At 51.9% G+C, this 18,079-nt stretch overlaps 2 protein-coding genes across 4 annotated transcripts in view; one reads left to right on the top strand and one right to left on the bottom strand.

Moving 5' to 3' along the window:
- Znf362 (zinc finger protein 362) overlaps positions 1 to 855 on the top strand; it is a 34,979-nt gene extending 34,124 nt beyond the window's left edge. For both annotated transcript variants that reach the window (XM_046468781.2, XM_046468780.2), the window contains one exon: positions 512 to 855. In XM_046468781.2, coding sequence (XP_046324737.1) covers positions 512 to 628 — 117 coding nt within the window. In that variant the 3' untranslated portion in view covers positions 629 to 855. The remainder of the gene's footprint in view (positions 1 to 511) is intronic.
- Positions 856 to 5,495: 4,640 nt separating this feature from the next.
- On the bottom strand, positions 5,496 to 18,002 carry A3galt2 (alpha 1,3-galactosyltransferase 2). 2 transcript variants are annotated; one of them, XM_058570920.1, is made up of 6 exons: positions 15,909 to 18,002; positions 12,318 to 12,436; positions 9,215 to 9,301; positions 8,943 to 9,032; positions 8,516 to 8,653; positions 5,496 to 6,722 (listed from the first exon to the last, which is right to left on the bottom strand). In XM_058570920.1, exons 4-6 carry the CDS (start codon positions 9,008 to 9,010, stop codon positions 6,035 to 6,037), a joined length of 894 nt encoding a protein of 297 aa, XP_058426903.1. In that variant the 5' UTR covers positions 9,011 to 9,032; positions 9,215 to 9,301; positions 12,318 to 12,436; positions 15,909 to 18,002; the 3' UTR covers positions 5,496 to 6,034. The 2 variants fall into 2 exon arrangements, with proteins under 2 accessions (XP_058426903.1, XP_046324738.1); XM_046468782.2 differs by lacking the exon at positions 12,318 to 12,436.
- Positions 18,003 to 18,079: the final 77 nt, after the last annotated feature.

Here is an 18,079-nt window from a genome sequence, read left to right as displayed (position 1 = left end):
TTCTTACAGAGGAGGAAACTGAGGCTCAGGGGTGAGATGACTTCCTAAGATCTCACCACTAAGAAATGGCAGAACTAGGCTCAATGCTGGGCCCACTGCCCACCCCCCACCCACCCTTGGGAGCCCCCAGCCAGGTGCAGGGACTCGAGCTGTCCTGCAGACAGGGCTATGTCTCATGCAGTGCTCCCTGCTAGAGCCAGTTGGTAAAGGTAGCTGACCTGACTTTGGGGAGCCACAGGTGGGCACTGCTGAGGGGCTGGCCTGGTACCAGTCAGCTCCCCCAGACAGCGCTCTGTGGGCTCTGAGCCTGGCAGGGTGGCTAGTGCTGATGCTGGCAGCAGGGCCATATCCCAAGAGCCAGTGCCCAGGCCCGGCTGGGCCTCCAGACTGTGGCTGCAGACTACCAGTGTGACCACCTGCCAAGGACCCCTGCAGTGGCCACTTCTGGGAGCTGCAGCCTCCCTTGCCTCCTTTCCAGTGGTGACCATTCTGCATCTCACCCTGCCCACAGGAGACCTACCTGATGAAGCACATGTCCAAACACACGGTGGTGGAGCACCTGGTGAGCCATCACTCACCCCAGAGGACGGAGTCCCCAGGCATCCCGGTGCGAATCTCTCTCATCTGAGCCCCACCTGAGGCGCCGCCCGCCCGGCCCACTGGCAGGCTGACACCGGCAGCACCAGGCCCCGGGGCCTCCGGGCACTGCTGATCTCTTCATGACCTTCCAAACCTGCCAGGAAGCTTGGGCTGCAGAAGCCCTGCTTGGTCCAGTCCCGGGCCGGTCAGGCAGGCCAGTTGCAAGGTTCTGGACTGTTTTGGTGGCATCCAAAGACGATCTCAGAGCACTTTGAACCTGTCTGTTGAGTTTTCTTTTTGTTCCCCACCCCTCACTTGCTTCACTTTTTTTTTTTTTTAAGTTTGTTTTGGAAATAACAAAAAAAAAAAAAAAAAAAGCTATTTATTGGCCAGGACATTGGTGCTGCTAAGACCGAGAAATGAAAAGGATCAGGCAGATGGATGCAGAGAACCAGAGGGCTGCGTGGGACCTTCTCTGGCCATGGCCTCAGGTCTTAAGGGAAGGCTCAGGTCTGGGGCTCTGGACTGCAAAGGGGTCCCCAGATGGGTGGGAGCCGAGGCAGCTGGAGTTGAGCCCTTTAGCCCTGGTGTCCAGCTCCTACCACTGAGCAGAGGGTGTGGCAGCTACCAGGGCTGTCCAGGCTTCAGGAGGCCGAAAAACGAGGGGCCGGGAGATCTGTAGGACCAAAGGGTGCAGTGACAGGCTGGGCGGCGGGCCCAGGGAAATGGGGTGGGGTGGGCTGGGTAAGACCCGGTCCCTCCCCTGATGCCCTGAAGACCACCCCAGTCTACCTCGGTGCTGGCCAGGAAACCTATCGGCTACCTCTCCTGTCATCCCAGACTGTGGGCAGGGGGATGGGAGGGAGTGGGCCTGGGCCTGGGACCTCCTTCCAGAATTTCCTCCAGATGGGGTCAGCGCCCAGGGTGGGGGAATCCTCAGCCCGGGTGCACCCCTCCGCAGGGAAGGGATCCTTGGGGAGGGTCCCAGGAGCAGACCCTGCCCCCAGCCCCCACAGACACACCCCAATCTGAAAGCCATGCGTGTCCATGTATATAGGAACCATGTACAGAGCCCGGAGAAGCCCTTCCACATCCCCTCGGGAAAAAAAAAAAAAGAAAACTAGACAGAAACTCATCTATATATTCTGTATCTGGAGTTCCGTTTTGAATATTAACTGTGTTATTTTTATACACTTTTTAAGCCTTAACTCGCCATTGATTTTCCAGTTTAACGTTTCCTGGGGTTTCTTTTCCCATGGGGTTCTCTGCCCCCACCCTCGCCCCTTTGTTTGACTTGCGTCGTCTGATACTCAGTATTGTAGCTTTTTGTCCGCATGTTATTGCCCTGTAAATAAGCTGTCATACATACTGTTAACACCCCTTTGCTTTTTTCTATGGGACCTCCAGGCCACCATATTTAGAACTAGTTACCTTATTAAAAAAAAAAGAAAAAAAGAAAAGAAAAGAGTCTGTTGGCTTCTCAGTCTGCATCTTGGTGGCAGGGAGGTGAGGGCAGGTGTCCCTCAGACACTTCAGGAGAGAAGTTTGCATCCTATTTTAAAAAGGGGGTGGGGAGCAAGGTAAAAATCGAATGTGGGGGAAAAACACTAAAAGGGGCAAAAAAAAAAAAACTAGGGAATTACAACCCCTCTGCTCTTTGTATTTCTCTGTTGTGAAGAATAAACTGTACCTGCACCCGGGTGGCAGTGATGTGTGACGTGCTGTGTGTGACAGCGGGAAGGGGCACCTTTCCACGACTCCTCTCCCCTCCCCTCCCCTAACTGGGGGCAAGGAAATGGTGGCTTACTGGGGGCTGGTCTCACCCTAGGGCAGAGCCCCTAGTGCTCTGTGCTGAACTGTTAAGTGTCAAGGACATACGTTTACCAGGTCTGTCTAGTTCTAAAGCCTTTGTACATATTCTGGATCCACCAAGGGGTCTCACTTGTGCTGCTTTCTGAGGAGCACCGCACCCTCTGGGGGCTCCATCAAGAGTGCCTGGTTTGTGGAAGCTGTTCCCACGTTTGAAGGGAACAGACTTTCTTCAAGAGGTCCCCTCCACGCACATTTCCCCCCACAGAGGAGCCAGTGTTGTGACTGCATAGGAGGAGAATAAAGGAATGAATCCCCCCAAGTTTATCGAGGCTGGCCCTGTGGAGCGTCCTGGGGTAACTCAGCCACAAGCCACTGTGGAGCTCATCGTTGGGACCTCATTCTTCTGAGTCCTCATGGTCTTCATGGGTCAAGGCTTGTCGGCGAGTGACAGAAGGTCCAAATTCCTAGGACAGCTTCAGCATCCAAAGAATGTGTCGCTGGCTCTCCACTGGCTCTTCATTCTCAGGTTCCTGTGGGGTCAACTCCAGCCTACAGTCCTGCTCAGCCTTCCAGCAGCCATCCTGTCCCTTTGTCAGAAGCCCCAGCAGGGATCTCATGGGGTCTTCCTCCTTCTGGCCCAGGCATGGTATGTAATGGTTTGGCTTGGGCCCATGATCTACGGCTGGAGCAGAGAGCAAAGCCTCCATCCAAAGTATATCTTCCCAAGAGGAAACCAAGAGTACGTTGCCACAGAAGGGGGAATGAATGGGGGGATCCCAGAACCAGCATGTTTTCATTAATCTCAAGGCCTCATTTCTTGCTCTGAAATTGACTTTCCACAGCCTGCAATGCCTGGAGGGGATGGGCTCTGGCAGCTATATGGTACCATATGACCCCATTCCAGCCTACAGCTGATTGGCCAGAGGTTGGCACCTGACTGACTCCATCCATGGTTGTAGCTAACTGTGTCCTGGCTCTGGAGGGCAGATCCTGTGTATCTCTTCCCAAGGGACTTCTTAGTAAATGCTGGTAGCTTATAATTGACCACGGTGGGATTTATACCATGGAAAATGGCAAATGCTAAAAATCAGGGCTTTCTTTTTCCTTGAAGAGCCAGTTGCTATTTACTGGCACACCACTGGATGAAACTGCTTTAGATCTCCAGTCCATGAATCAGGAACAAATTAGTTAGGAAAAGGTGGGCACCTGAACTGGAAGACCCTATAGCTAGGGGTTGGGGTAGCTGTATGGGTCCAGACACAAACAGAACAAAGAAGGCAGGAGAAAGCAGAAATGGACGGAGGAGATGGAGAGCTAGTGACAACCTCGGTTCCTTACAATATCTTTATCCTCTAGTCATGTTGCTTTCCTGTTTGTTCTGGAAACCCTGAATTTAGGTTCTAATGGGGGAAGTGACTTAACCTCTTCATATCTGATTTCCTCTTATGTAAATGGGATGAATAATGGTGAACAATTTATAGTGTGGATGTGAGGATGAAGTGAATCAATACATGTTTAATGCTTAAAGCTGTGCCTGGTACACGTAAGTACCCCCAAAATGTAAATGTCATTATTGCTATTATTAGACTTAGCTCCATTGGATCTATGTTCTTTATGATCATTGATTCCTAAGAGACTTAAAGATGTTCTGGTATTTGCGGGGGTGATATCTGAGCTGGCATGAGAGGGTGGGGCACCTGGGACAGATGAAGATTCTGTATTTAGCAGTGACACTTGGGACTGAGAGTTGTATTTTCATCTGCTTGCCTGGGGAATATGTGAGCACCCCTGTCTGTGTGGGCCCCAGGATAGGTGCTGAGGAGGACAGTGGTGAGCGCCACAGCATTAGCTACAGAAGGAGTTTTTTTCTCCCTGTCAAACCTGTCTCCAACCCAAGTCCTTCAATAATCTCTGCTCCCTCCTTAGGCCTCTGGGATCCATAGGAGGGAGCCATTCTCAAGAAGCTGCCAACACCGCTCTACTCTGCCCTGCCTCAAGCCCCTCCCCTTCCTCTGGAAGGTCTTCATCAGCAGCACATGGCTGCCCAGAGCCTGGGATCAGGAAATTCCCAATTTACCATGTTTTCCCCTGTAAAACTCTGTTCTTGGGTGAATTTCTTGCACTCCATGAATTTGCTAGGAAAGGGCAGGCAGAGAGAGGAAAAAGACAATATCTGTCCTCTGAAATATCACCAAAACCCCTAAGAGGGCTATATGTGAGGAAACTGAGACTCGGCCCAGGTAAGGAACTTGTCTACATCACACACACAGAAGAGGAACGGGTTCACATCCAGCTCTCACTGGCTTGTGGTCAGCTCTCCCACCGTCCAAGGGTGTTAAGGTTGGTGAAGTCTGCAGCAGAAGGTGGAGGATAAACATTGCCCCACCAGGGGGAAGGCACATGACAACTTAGTCAGCCAACAATGAATGACCTTTTCTTGGGCACACCTGGCTTGCCCTTTCTCTCATCCAGAGTCCACAGGGACTGAGTTTTGCTCATCTAGTTTCGGTAGAAGGAACTGGGAAACTTTGAACTGCTTTTGAAAGGAGAGATTCCTCTTTTATCATCAATACTTGAACTTGTAAAAATTTTCAGCATTTAAAGATCTTCAGGGCCAGGTAAATAGCTGGAATTGCTGTCCTACCTGCAAACGGCGGAGGCTGCTAAAAATTCAAGGTCAGTGAGAATGCTCCATAGAAAATATTGGAGACCCACAGTGAAGTCCTACTCCCTGAGGACCTCAGTTTCCCCAACTGTCTGACAAAATCTTCAGGGCTTCCAGTGGCCACTTTCTTTGGAAAGGTCTGATGACTTCCAGCCCCCACTCAGAGCCTGTGTTTGTTCCCGTAGTTTGAAGAGTCAAGTGCAGGTGTGGATGAGGAAAATTACCTCCCAGATTCTGGCCAAACAGCCTTACCAGCCCAAGGTCAGGAATGTAATTTTTTATTTTGGGTGGTGCTGGGGACTGAACTCAGGGCCTCACACATGCTAGGCAAGTGCTTTTACCTCTGAGTCACATCCTCAGCCCACGAATGTCATTTTGTGTGTGTGTGTGTGTGTGTGTGTGAGATTTGATTATAGTAGAAAAGGCCCATGTGGACAAATTTGGAAAAATTTATCTATTATAATAATACTCACATATGTACAAGTCATGCTTATGGGCAGGACAGGTAAAAAGGGAGAGCCAATGACCAGAATGCCTCCTGTGTTTGTCCCTCTATGGCTCATTCTCAAAGTCAACTGGACTGAGAGTGGAGTGGAGTCAGACAAGAGTCCTGGCTCTCCCAAATGCTGATGCCACTACACAGATCCTCAGCCTCTGGCGATTATGTTCCCTCTTTGTGTGTCAATCTTGTTTAAAAGCGAGTGGGGTGGGGGGTGAGGAGATGAGGTAGGGATAGAACATCACTTGAGGAGGCATCAGCTGAATTCTGGACTGTCACAGAGGTGTTTCGGTTGTGTTTCAGCCCACATTAAAAGTGAGGGAAGGGCGCACAGGAGCGGAGCTGGTTCTTTTCATTCAATCTTTCTCTGTCCTCCAAAGTATCATGTGGCTTCCAGAAAGAAGCCAACTGAAGGAAGGGTCTCTCCCTCCTGTTAACTCCTAGTCCACGTCATCCGGTGTCAGTGTCGGTGGCTGGCGCTAGTCGCGCAGGATCGCGTACTCCTTGGGCGCAGAGAGCAGACGCGGCCGGCGAATCTCGGGGCGTGGGCCGATTTCCGGGCTCCAACAGAACTCGGGCGATAGCACCTTGGCGGGCTTGTGCAGCCAGAAGTATTTGTTGAGGTGGCTCTCATCGTGCCAGAGCGCCTCGAGGCCGCGCTCGCGGTCCTGCTGCTGGGCGCGCGCGCAGTGAGCCGTCAACCCGCGCAGCGCGGCCACGCTACCCCCGAACAAGGCGGCGTGGTAGTAGAAGTCGCCCTCGCCCTGGGCCACTGCGGCGGCTGAGCGCGAGTCGCGCTCGAAGGGCAGCAGCCACCGCGGCCATCGGTAGTGCCAGGCGTGCAACTGCGCTACTGACTCTGCCAGCGCCTCGGGCCCAAAGGCGCTGCTGAAGTGCTGGTCCACGTCCATGCAGAACACGAAGTGCGCCTCGCGCCCTAGACGCCCTCCTAGTGCCTCGTGCAGCGTGCGCATGCGTGCCATGGACACGTCCTGCCAGCGCCGCTCGCGCACTACGTACTGCACTCGCAGCTGACGGCCGGGTCCCAGCGCCACGCGAGGCACAGCAGCGGGCCTCTCGGTGAACACGTAGTACACCACGCGCTGGCCCACCATGAAGTGCTCCTCCGCGGACTCCAGAAAGCGCGCCAGGTACTTCTCCAGATACCTGCAAAAAGTCAGCCTGGCTGTCTGCCCTTCCGCACTCGCCACCCCCGCCTGCATTCGTGCTTCCCAGTCTTGCCCACACCGGCTCCGCAACTCCAGATCCCCCAACCTTGGAGAGGCGGGTTAAAGATGGTGCAAGTTGTCTGCACCATCTTCTCTGAATATACTTGCCTCTGACCGCCCGGGTCCATAGGGTACCAGGGAAGCTATGCTGTGCTGGCCCTTGGAGGACTGACAGTGATCGCCTCTTTAGTGCTCTAGGCCTTCCATCAAGAGGTCCCAGAACTTGGTGCTGCCACGAATTGAGGAAACCCAGGCTAGTGACATAGAAAGGCTCCGGCTGGTCATCAGCCCTTGGTCTCCTAATGGAGACCCAGACATTTGAGACCAGAGAGGAGCCCTTCCGGCTGAGCCCTCTGAATTCCTGGCACACTAGATCATGCTGTAAGAATAATACATTGTTTTAAGTCATTGAGTTTGTAGAGTGCTTGAAATACTGGAAACGTTGTTATTACCAGCTCTTAGGATACTAGAGTTTTAAAATGAAAGTAATAATGCCTGATATTTTGAACATCTATCACTGTAGCAGACATTTTGAAGTCAATGTGCATTATCTCATTTAAAGAGCTCTAATAAGTCCTAGCTACTTGGGAGGCTGAGGCAGAAGGATTGGAAATTTGAGGCCAGCTTCAGCAACTTGGCGAGACCCTTCTCAAAGTAAAATAAAAAGGGATGGGGGATGTTGCCCAATGGCAGAGTGTCCCTTGGGTTCAATCTACTGTACTATAAACAAAGCTCTAACAACTTAGAAAAGTATACTTGATTGGTAAGTGGTGGTAAGTAGTACAGCCAGGATTTGAATCCAACTTGGCATTGAAGCTTGTATCTTTTCTTGCACTTGCTCTATTCTTGGTGGGACTGTGGGAAGAGGAATCAAGGATCTTGGAAACTTCAACATTCCAGGGTGCTAGACTTACAGGGTCTTGGAACTCCAGACCTCAGGATCCTGGAATTTCTGTTCCTTGAGACTCCATACCTGGAGGCCTGTCCATTGCCTGGCCTATCAGTTCTTTGATTGACCTCCTCTCCTGTGATTCTGTCCTCTATCCACATTTACTTATGCACTCCTGTGGCCACTCCCTCAGGTTGGACATCATTAGCATCCCATCTTCAAAACCGCAGCCTCACCCACGCCACTGTGTGGGTTCCTCATTCTTCTAGGTCACTTGCTCTGATTTACACCCCTCACAGTCCTGCCTCACTGAGCCCTCTAATCTGGTGGTCTTCCCACTTCTCAGTCTCTGTCACCTCCTTCCTCTGTGTACCTTCTTTACACGCTCAGATTCACTCCCTTGCAAGCCCCCTAGCTCTCCAGCCCCTCTCCCTCCATCTGGCTTTCCTGGCGAGACCCGCCGTACTGTGCGCTATGGCTGAGCTGCTGCCTCCAGCAGCCAGTTCTGTCTCTCTGTTTATCCAGTTGCTCTTTCCCTCTTCTCCCCTCTCACCTGGAAGACTCCACCATTTCCTCACCAGTGACATGCCACTTCCTGGTGGACAGCCCTAGCCCCTAAGCAGGTTCCTTCTGGCACATAGTTCTGAGCCCCTGGCTGGGTGGGCTCCATGATATTGGTGTCCAGGGAAGAGGGGAAGGGAGAGGATATTCCTGCATTCACCCTGGGAGTCTGGGACAAGGGTGCAGCCTCCATCTGCACTTTGGGATCCAAGGCCCAGGGCCACGGGGCCACATCCTTCCCACTCCCTGCTGGACAGTGGCGCTCCCTTCCCCAGGCTTACCTGCCGACAGCAAAGACAGTCAGCCCAATGGTGAGGTTCTGCCGTCTGGCCTCTCGCTGGGCTATATCTGGGTCGAAGGTGCCATCCCAAATAATGGGGGCCCCCCAGGAAGTACAGGTCGGGACTTCAGGCCGGGCCCTGGCCAGGAAAAGGATGGAGAGAGCTCTAGTCACCCACTCATGGATGCATGATTACTGCCACCTCCCCTAGGGACCTAAGATGCATCAGACCAGTCCCTGCCCCTAGGTCGGAACCACCCCTAGACAGTTAAAGGAGAAGTATGACCCAGTGGGGCCCCTGGGGTTGGGAGTGCAGTGCCTGGATCTGTTGGAATAGCACTTGAAAGGAGGACAGGGACCTGGGACAGATGTCTAGGTTTGTGGGCATTCTTAGAGTGGGGGGGGGAGGGGGGAGGGTAACTCCTTACCAGGGACGCAGGACACCTGTGAAGTTGTCTTTCATCAGGAGCATTGTGGCTGAAGGGCAGACACCCATGGGGATGAAGACTTCCAGATGCCTAAGGGGTGGGGGCAGCAGGAAGTGGCATGTCACTTGCTCAGGAGGGAGGGCTCATAAGGACACTTGCCCAGGCCAAGCTAGCCACCACCCTCCGTCTCTCAATAAGGCACTTGGAAAGAGCCACTTTAAATGTGACCCTGGTGGTGGTCCCATCTCAGGTGCTGGGGAAGAGATTTGTACCTGAGTATAGGGAGCCAGTTCAGAAGGAGCAACCCTAAGAGGCCAAGTGCAAGCAGGATCAGTCGCCAGAAGGTTCTCTTCCTGGGCCTGGAAGGCAGGGGGATCAGCAGCCCATTTATACACACACACACACACACACACACACACACGCATGCACATGCAAGGTAGAAATCATTTTTGTGATTTCAGTGCTTCATTTTATTTTATTTTGAGTAAGAATAACTGTTTACATGGTACAGACATTCAAAAGGATGAAAGATAGATAACACTGAAAAGTTCCTTCCTGTTCCTCCGCTTGGAAACAGCTAGAGTGACCAGTTTCATGTCTTTCCAGCAGTGGTCTGTGCATACACAGGGACCGGTGAATGTGGTGGCAAGTACTCTCACTTCCTTTCTTTTAGTTCCCCAGAAACGGTAGCACAGTGGACATGCTGTCCTGCACCTTTTCTTCCTCACTGACCAGTATGCCTGAGTTATCATCTCAGCACTTAGAGAACTCCCTCACCCTTTTGTCCAGCTGCCTGATGTGCCACAGAGTGTGCCCCGGCTGCCTAACCAGGGCTCCTCTGATCCTTTCCTCTGGACAACAATGGTGCAGGTCATGACTTTGGGCAGGCACGGAGGACAGGAGCATCAAGGCTTGGGGGGCTTAGCCTGGGGAGGGATGAGGATGACCTTGGACAAGAGAATAGGCCAGAGGAGGCTACCGGTTAACTTATAGGTTGGTGGCTGGGAGTGAAGAGCTGTCTGGGACCTAGAGATGAGGTCAGGCTGGCTGTGGTCAGAGACCATGTGCTTGTGGCAGCCCCAAGCCAGGCTGGGGGAAGAGTTCCTTCCGCAGACCTTAGTGGCCTAATTGCTGGCTTAGGGGAGGTACTTTTGGAATTTGTCTATGGTAAATCCAGGAAGGGTCTCAAATGTTGAGAATCTTCTGGAACCACATGGTAAGGAGCAGACACGGGGGCCAGACCCTCTGGTCTGAAGCCCAGCTCCACCACCTCTAAACTCTCTGAGCTCAGGCAAGGCCTGACACATCATTCTTATCTGTAAGATGGGGTAGTAAGCCCGTAGAGGGCTGCCGTGGACTCTGAGATAACATGAGCTGAGTGATTAGAACGAGGGGCTTACACACCGTAATCGCTCCCTCCACTGTTGATGACGACTCTTCCTAACAGATCCTCATCATGCCCTGGGCAGCCTCTAGCTCTGCCCCCTGCCCTATGAATTCTTCCAAACCCCAGCTCCCCTGCTCTCTTTCAAAGAAGGCTGCCTGCCTCAGACCCTCTGCCCCTGCCTTTTCTGCTATCCTACTTAAGGGACGAACCCAGGAGAGGCTCTGAAAACCTTGGAGTGTATGTGTGTGTCCACCTGGACACCCTCTCAGCACACAGCACCTCCTTCTATTCATCTAGTCAACCTGAAACCTGCGGCCCCCCAACCACTCCCTCTGCTGCATCCACTGTCTGCTGTCAGCCCCTGGGTTGGGTTGACTTGTCCTTCTTGATCTCGCCCCTTCCCGTGCCTCCACCCACTGCAACCTCCATCATGATCCTAGCCTGATCATCTGTCACCAAGACCATTGCAGTAGTTCCCTCGCTGCTCCCTGTCACTCCCTGCACAGCCCCCAGAGCCATCTTGTAAAACATTAACCTCCTTTAATAGTGTCTGTGTCACACAAATAGGTAAATCCTCGAAGAGATGCCTTCAGTAGGCAAACATATGGAAAAATGTTCACCCCCACTAGTAATCAAAGACATACAAATCAGAGCAAGGTGGTCGGTTTTGCCTATAAAATGAACACTTTAAAGAACAGACATAATGAAAACAGCCCAGCTTCCAGCACACAGTGAGGCAGGCTCTCTTATGCTTGCTGGTGGCTGTGTGGATGGTTGGGCCTTGTGGAAAGTTTCCTGGCTGTGGGTTGAACTCTTCGAATGCTCATTCCCTTTGATTCAGTAACCCCAGTCGCTGGGAATCTGTTCAAAGGAGGTAGCCTTCAGTGTGGGGAACAAAGTGTGCACATGGAGACAGTCGTCAGATTCTGTCTAGACATGCTTTCTACACGTCCAGATTGGGCACAGGCACTCAGAGGTGTGGAGCCAACAAGGGGTGGATGCAGTGTGGGGTGGGGACTGAGAGGACAAGTGATGTGGCAGACTGAAAGCATGAAGGAACCAGTGCTCAGTGAATGTTGAGGAGAGCGTGCATGAGGTGTGGAGGATGAGCAGAAGGGTGGTTTCGAGCCCTGACAGAAAGTGAGGAAGTCGGGAGGCTTCCTGGAGGGGGTGACCTATCAGCTAGGACCTGAAAAATTAGAAATTATTCAAGCAAAGGAGGAAGTGAAGGGGGAAGGGCAATCATGAGCAGGAAACACAGTGAGGAGATGGAATAGAGCTGGGTGGGGCCTTCTGCCAGGCCGCCAGGGCCCACACTGCAGGCTCAGGGCCTTGGGCTTCATCTTGAGGGCCATGGGGAGCCTGGGAAGGTATTTCCTCCAGGGAGTGCCACAGCCAGAGTTTTATTTGGAAAATAAAAAATGTGTACCTAGTCAGAACGGTGGAGCCTGGACAGGGTGTGCTGGGAGAGAGGGAGGGGCTGGAGGGAGGCAAGAAAATGAGGTGGAGGTGAGGACATCTGTGCCCACTGTGGGAGCTCCAGGGAGCACAGCAGGTGTGGGGGGCTGGGTGGGGGAAAGTAGGTGGTGAAGGGCTGTCAGGCAGGCGGAATGAGCAGCACTCGGCCACCAGTTGGAGGGACAGGGCTGTCTGCTTTTCTGGTTGTGGTAGAAGCCCAGAAGGCAGGCAGGCTCGGGAGAGAGTTCTGGGGGCTCTCCAAGAGGGCAGGGGTGCCATGGGAGAGAGCATGGAGGGAGAGGAGGCCAGGCCCAGGCTTGGAGGAAGACTGAGCGGGGAGTGGAAGGTGCTGTGTGGGTGACTTCTCAGAAGCTGAGCTGTAAGCAGGAAGGACACAGGATGGAAATTGGAAGGGGCCAGGGCTGGGGTCAAGGGAGATGAGTGTTTATTTGACAAGAGGGAGACCATCTTGCTGACTGTTGCCTAGAAAACATCCACAGAGAGGCGTCTGAAGTCACAGGGACACTCACCATCTGAGCTGCTCAGGTACCACTCAGGCGAACCTGAGAAAGGCCCCAGCATCTGTCCAGAGTGACTGGCTAAACACATTGTCATGGAGACCCTGCAGTCACACAGGAAAATGCGTACCCTGGAGCATGAAAGGAAAAAAAGCAGGATCTGAAAGTGATGGCAATTTTGCAAGAATGAAAGAGTCTGAGTAAAGGAGAAAACTGTTTTTATATTGCTTTTTTTTTTTTTTTTCGGTACTGGGGATTGAACCCAGGGGCACTTAACCACTGAGCCACATCCCCAGCCCTTTCTATATTTTATTTAGAGACAGAGTCTTGCTAAGTTGCCTAGGGCCTTGGTAAGTTGCTGAGGTAGTTTTAAACTTATGATCCTCCTGCCTCAGTCTCCTGAGCTGCTGGGATTACAGGCCTGCACCACTATGCCCAACTAGATTGCTTTTATAAAGAAGAAAAATACAGGGTTAGCAATTTACAAGGAAAAAAGTTATTGTATTGCCTCCTTCTGACTTCAGGACAAAGTCTACGTCTCTCACTGCTGCCTAAGGAGCCTTCAAAATCTGAGCCCTCCATCACTGCATTTCATTGCTCCCCTTCCTCTCTTCCTGCCTCTAGACATGAACACTCCACAGTGGACAGTCCAGGGATGTTCTTGGGGCATTGTTTGTAAAAGCAAATGGATATCAATAGCCTCAGTGTTCCCCAGTAGGAAACTGGATGAAAGAATCATGCATATTACTATTTAATGGAAGTTAACATGGCCCCTAAAAAGAATGAGGAGATAATAAGAGACCCTAATGTGTTAAGTGGAGAAGGAGTAATGGGACTCCGTGTGGAGGCAGATCTCACTTCTGTGAGGAGAGGCTCCCAGGCCGTGTGTTCATGAACTCACACATGTATATCCACGTTCTATAAATGTGTAGCGAGAGTCTAGACAGAACAGCATGGGCCATCGATATAAAATGTGAGCCACATAGATGATTTAAAATTTCAAGGTAGCCACATTAAAAAAGTGAAAAGAAACAGGTGAAATTAATTTAAATAGTATTTTTATTGAACAGAACATATCCCAAACATCTTTTCAACATGTACTTGATATAAAAATTATTGAGCTATTTTCAGACTTGTTTTGTGCTGTGTCTAAACACTCAACCCAGCGTGTATGTTAGGCTTACAGCACACATGTGGCTTGTGGCAGTTCTATGTTGGACAGTGTGGATTTAGAGGAGAGGTACCAGCTGTTGGTGGTGGACTCAGTGGAGGGTGGAAGGGGCGCCACACCCCCACCTCCTCCCTGACCGTGTGCAGTGAGCATCGCTCCTTCTGCCATGTACCAGCTAGTTGCCTCCCATCAGGCTCTGCATGCCTGGAGCCCCTGGTGGGGCTGATCTGGGCATCATGGGTGCAGTGACCTGCGGGCATTGGTGCTGTCTGAGCTCTCTATTTGAGGGTCTCACAGCATCTCAAATACATATGGCCAAAAAGGAACCCTCAATTTTCCTTAGAAACCTGCACCCACTCCATCTTCTTCATCCTGGCAAGTGACGCCATGATCATTCCTCTGCCCTATTGCACACACGCCTTGGAGTCTCTCCCGAGGCCTCTTTTTTTCTCATTCTCCACATCTAATTCTCCAGCAAGCCCGTGCCCCCCCCAAAACACACTCAGTCTGTCACTGGCCTTCCCCCGCTTCTCACTGCACTCCAGGCCATTGTGCCCTGCACCTGGACGACTCCCCCTGGCCACCTCACCGACCTCCCTATTTCTACGACTGCCTCCTACAATCCATTCTCCAGAATGATCTTTCAAAATGTTAGTGGATCCCACCCCTCCCCTTGCCAAGGTCTTCTGATGGTATCTCACTGCTCTTAGAAAAAAATCCACACCAGGACCGCCTCTCTCCCCCAGCTCTGTGGATCTCCCCCATTCCTGCACTTGCCGCCCAGCCACGCAACACATCTTTGCTGGGTTCCCACTGCCTGTTCCTCGGGACTCAGTTACAACTCTTTGCACTTCCTCCTGCACCCATCTCGATCCTTCACCTTCCGAGTGAAGTTGACTTCGTGTCCAGTCCCATCTTTGTTCAGACCGCTTTCCCATCCTCTGCCAGTCAGGTTGCTGGCTTCCTCCTTAACACCTCCCATTCCCCTCCCCAGGAGGTTCCTCTGGCCCTTGCCAACCTGTGAGGGCACAGTCTTCCCTGTGGGGCTGAGTGCCCCTGTCTCATCAGCCTTGTTACTCTGCCCCAAAGCCTGGAACCTGCCTCATACTTGGTGTTATTAAATAATGAATAATTTGTTCAGTAAATGGCTGGGGTGCTTTCTCTTCATCCTTTCCCAAACTGACTATTACTCATTTGCTTTAAACTCCATTTTTCCCAGAATTAAGTCTGCACTCATTAATAATCCCAGACACTGCTAAGACATGTACAGAATTAAGTCTGTACTCTACTATCTTGTTGAAGTCTGACCACAGTCCCTTGCAGAGGGCTCTAGGATTTTTTCCACCTTGGGAGTGAGGAGATCAAAGCTCAGAAAAAGTTAAATCACTTCCTCAGCAACACAAGCTGGCAGGAATGAGTCTTGAGTTTGGGTCTGACTTCTGAGCAAGGCCTTTAATGGCATTTGGGCTCCTTGGGACTGGACCCCTGTGCAACCTGAGCACCTCTCACAGGGTGCCTGGCTCCTCCCAAGTGACCTGTGGCCAGTGGCCAGTGGCTAGTGTCTCTCCTGCAAGAAGCCTCCCCTTCCACACTTTGTCTTTTGCCCCCTCTGGACTCCTGGAAGACTGGCCGCAGCTGTGCTTTTCCAGTTTCCGGAAGCCTGAGTCCGTGGTTCTGGCAGCCGGCAAGTTTGGCCGGGCTGCAGGGGTAGGAAATGGCAGGAGCTGGCCACTCACTCTCTGCCTTATCAGCTTTCTTGACCCTTTTAACCAGCCCCCAGCCCCGCCCAACCAGGGTGGGACAAGCCAAAGTTTATCTTGGGCACTGGTCTGTCAGGGTAGCCAGGCAGAGCTGGTCCTAAGTGGACCAGGCAAGCTTAAATGGTCAGCTCAGGGTGAGTGCTGGTGCCCAAGCCTGGGGTGGGGACCCACCAGCTCCACCCACTATTCCTGTGCCCCAGTCTGAAGCCCTTACCCTATAGGTACCTGCCTGACCCACTCCTCCACATTCCTTGGTCAAATAGCCTCAAAAGGACCTGTCTGGCCCTGTTCCACCAGCAGAAGGTGGTCCCTCAAGCCCCGCCCATGCCCTGCTCTCCCTCCTCCCTCTCAGGATCAGCCATTAGTCCTCCAGGAAGAACAAGTTCCTAGTCCTGGACAGTGAGGCCCACCGGGGGACTAAGAACCTCTCTGGCCTTTGCTCTCTACCTCACCAAGAGAAGAGGAGGCACCCAGGTCTTCTCCAGGTACACAGGTCTCATACCCCACAGTCCATGCATGGCTGTGTGAGCCACCTTTTCCCAGGGCTTGTGGCTCAGATTATTCTCGGCTAGCTAACATTGGTGCCTCTCCTTTGACTGTTCTGCCCACCAGACTGCACCTCTCACAGGTTGGCTGTCCCACTGCCCCACTCCCTGGCAGTTCCCCACTCACCTCAGTCCTTCCTTGAGAGCCATAGAAAGGAGCCAGTGGGGCAGCCGCCACGAACTTTCTCAGCTCAGAGCTGGTGAAGAAATGACCTCTTTCCCGTGGTAGGGACAAACCAGCTCCTTCCTGCCCCTAGCCTCAGGAGCCACACCCACAGAAGCAATCAGAGATGGACTGCCCAAGAGGGACCTGCTTGGGGTGGGGCTTAATGAAGGAACCTGGTTCCAGGGTAGGGTGGGGGGTGGTAACCCCCCCAGGGGCCAATCACCTGCTAGAGGGTGGATCTGAGTACGGCCAGCTCTGGTTGGCCAGGGACTTGGAGCTATTTGTACAGACTTCTTTTCCCTCCCCAGGGGTCCTAAGCCCCCTTCAGAGTCTTGTTCCTGGGACTGGCAGGGAACTGGGTGGGAAAGGGCTAAGGTGTTCCCATGGGGGAGAGCCCTGTTTCACAGAGCCCCAGCTAGAGCTGAGGGTACTGAGCACTGTGACCTTGAGCAATCCACTTCTCCTCAAGAAAGTGGGATACACATGCCCAACACTCAGGCCAGTGTGAGATAAGATCAGGGCTGTGGAACAGTTCTGTGAAGCTCATACTACCTGTTTTCAAAAGTGCAAGTTGTGTTCCATCAGAGGTACAGGAAGTTAGTTTAGTGGATTGTGATCAAGATTTTAAAACATTGAAATAAGATTGAAAAAACAGCATCAGAATGTACAGTATGCATCTGACAGGTGGGTGTTGTTGCATGAAATTTTGGTTCTATTTTAAGTGTGTAGGCACCATTGGGAAATATTTTTTAAAACTAAAGGTCAAGATGGAAAGTTAACCAATTTCTGTGTAAAGTATAAGCAACAGGAGCAAATGTATTTTTAAGGAAGCACCCTTTAAACTTGCAATAGATTCCCACTCTAAGAGTGGGACCAATAAAAATTAAACAAAGGAATCAATGTATATACACACATATCCCCCTTATTTACTCACTGAGAATGTTTTTAGAATAAAATATTAATTCTGAGCCTAAAAAACAAAACTCCAACCTTACAATAGTGAAGAAAACACAAATGTTTAGCTGTGAAAGACCATGCTGCAGTCACCATATTCTCTTAAAGTAGTGGTTTTCATTCCTTCTCTTCAGCACACACATACCAGCAAACTGGGGTGGGGCCTGGTTTTCATTTTTCCCAGGAAAAAAGTCAAGGTCCAGAAGCAGAGAGACCTGCCCAGAGGGCTGCTGGCTGCAGTGCACCTGTGCACACGCCCTGTGTGCCTTAGCAGAGGGAAGAGGTGCAGGCAGCTTCCTGCTGCGGTCCCAATCGTGGTCCCAGGACTCTCCACTCAGGCAACTACCCAAGCCTCCCTGAACCCTCTGGCTTCCCAGTGTTCCCTGCCTCTGGGACACCAAGCTTTCCAGGCCCTGGTCCTACTGGATACCAACCAGTTTGTTTCTCCTCCTCCTCCAGCGGGTAGTTACATTTTAACAGGCTCTCCAGAGAGGAGTCACCAAGATAGGGAGGGTATTGGTTCTTAAAACTTACTGTGACTAATCCGATTCAATACAGGTGGGGCTGAGCCTCAAACCCACATTCCTAACAGACACTTTAAGGAAAACCCCAATCCTGGGGAAGGAGCAGTGAGGCAGTAGTCTCCTTACTGCCCCATTCGTATCTGAGGACAGACTCCTTTCTAGATGGCCAACCTCAGCCACTGCTGGCCACTTACACCTCACCCAACGTAGCCAGCATGGACCAACTCATCCGCATGTCCAGTCATATTATCTGTGCCCTCCCACACTGCCTGGTCTGGAATGTTCTTCCTCCTACTTTAGGCAAGGCTTAGGTGTCACCTCCTCTGTATAATCATAAAATAGGCTTGTAAAGTGCTGAGTGAACCAGAGGCGTCCAAGGGCTCTTCTGGACACAGGGCAGCTCTCTCCAAGGCCATTTGCTGGGGGATGAAGTCTGGGTTCTGGCCCAGGTGTTCCAGATGCTGCTGGCCCACCAAATCTCCCAGGGGGACTCAGAGCTGAAGGGGCTTCTGGACCCTCCAGCTCTAAGGGACACCATGTGAACTGGGGCTAGGAGCAACCTCAGATGATCTGGAGTCCCAGCCAAGCATGAAGGATATACTGTTCAGTTGAGGTGGATGTCTCTCCCTCAACCAGGGTCCATTCCTTTTCCTT

Source organism: Marmota monax, unplaced genomic scaffold, assembly GCF_021218885.2.
Source record: "Marmota monax isolate L192 unplaced genomic scaffold, Marmota_monax_Labrador192_F-V1.1 WCK01_AAM20220418_F8-fsc00008, whole genome shotgun sequence".
Taxonomy (NCBI): Eukaryota; Metazoa; Chordata; class Mammalia; order Rodentia; family Sciuridae; genus Marmota; species Marmota monax.
The sequence above is the reverse complement of the archived record's forward strand: the minus strand, read 5'-3'. Positions and strand labels throughout refer to the sequence as shown.

Excerpts from the sequence above, each read along its gene's own strand:
- A3galt2 (XM_046468782.2), bottom strand. The coding sequence starts at position 15,931 with ATGGCTCTCAAGGAAGGACTGAG. Across the intron at positions 9,033-9,214 it reads AACTGGCTCCCTATACTCAG|GCATCTGGAAGTCTTCATCC; the intron begins GTACAAATCTCT and ends CCCACCCCTTAG. Across the intron at positions 8,654-8,942 it reads ACAGGTGTCCTGCGTCCCTG|GGCCCGGCCTGAAGTCCCGA; the intron begins GTAAGGAGTTAC and ends TTTCCTGGCCAG.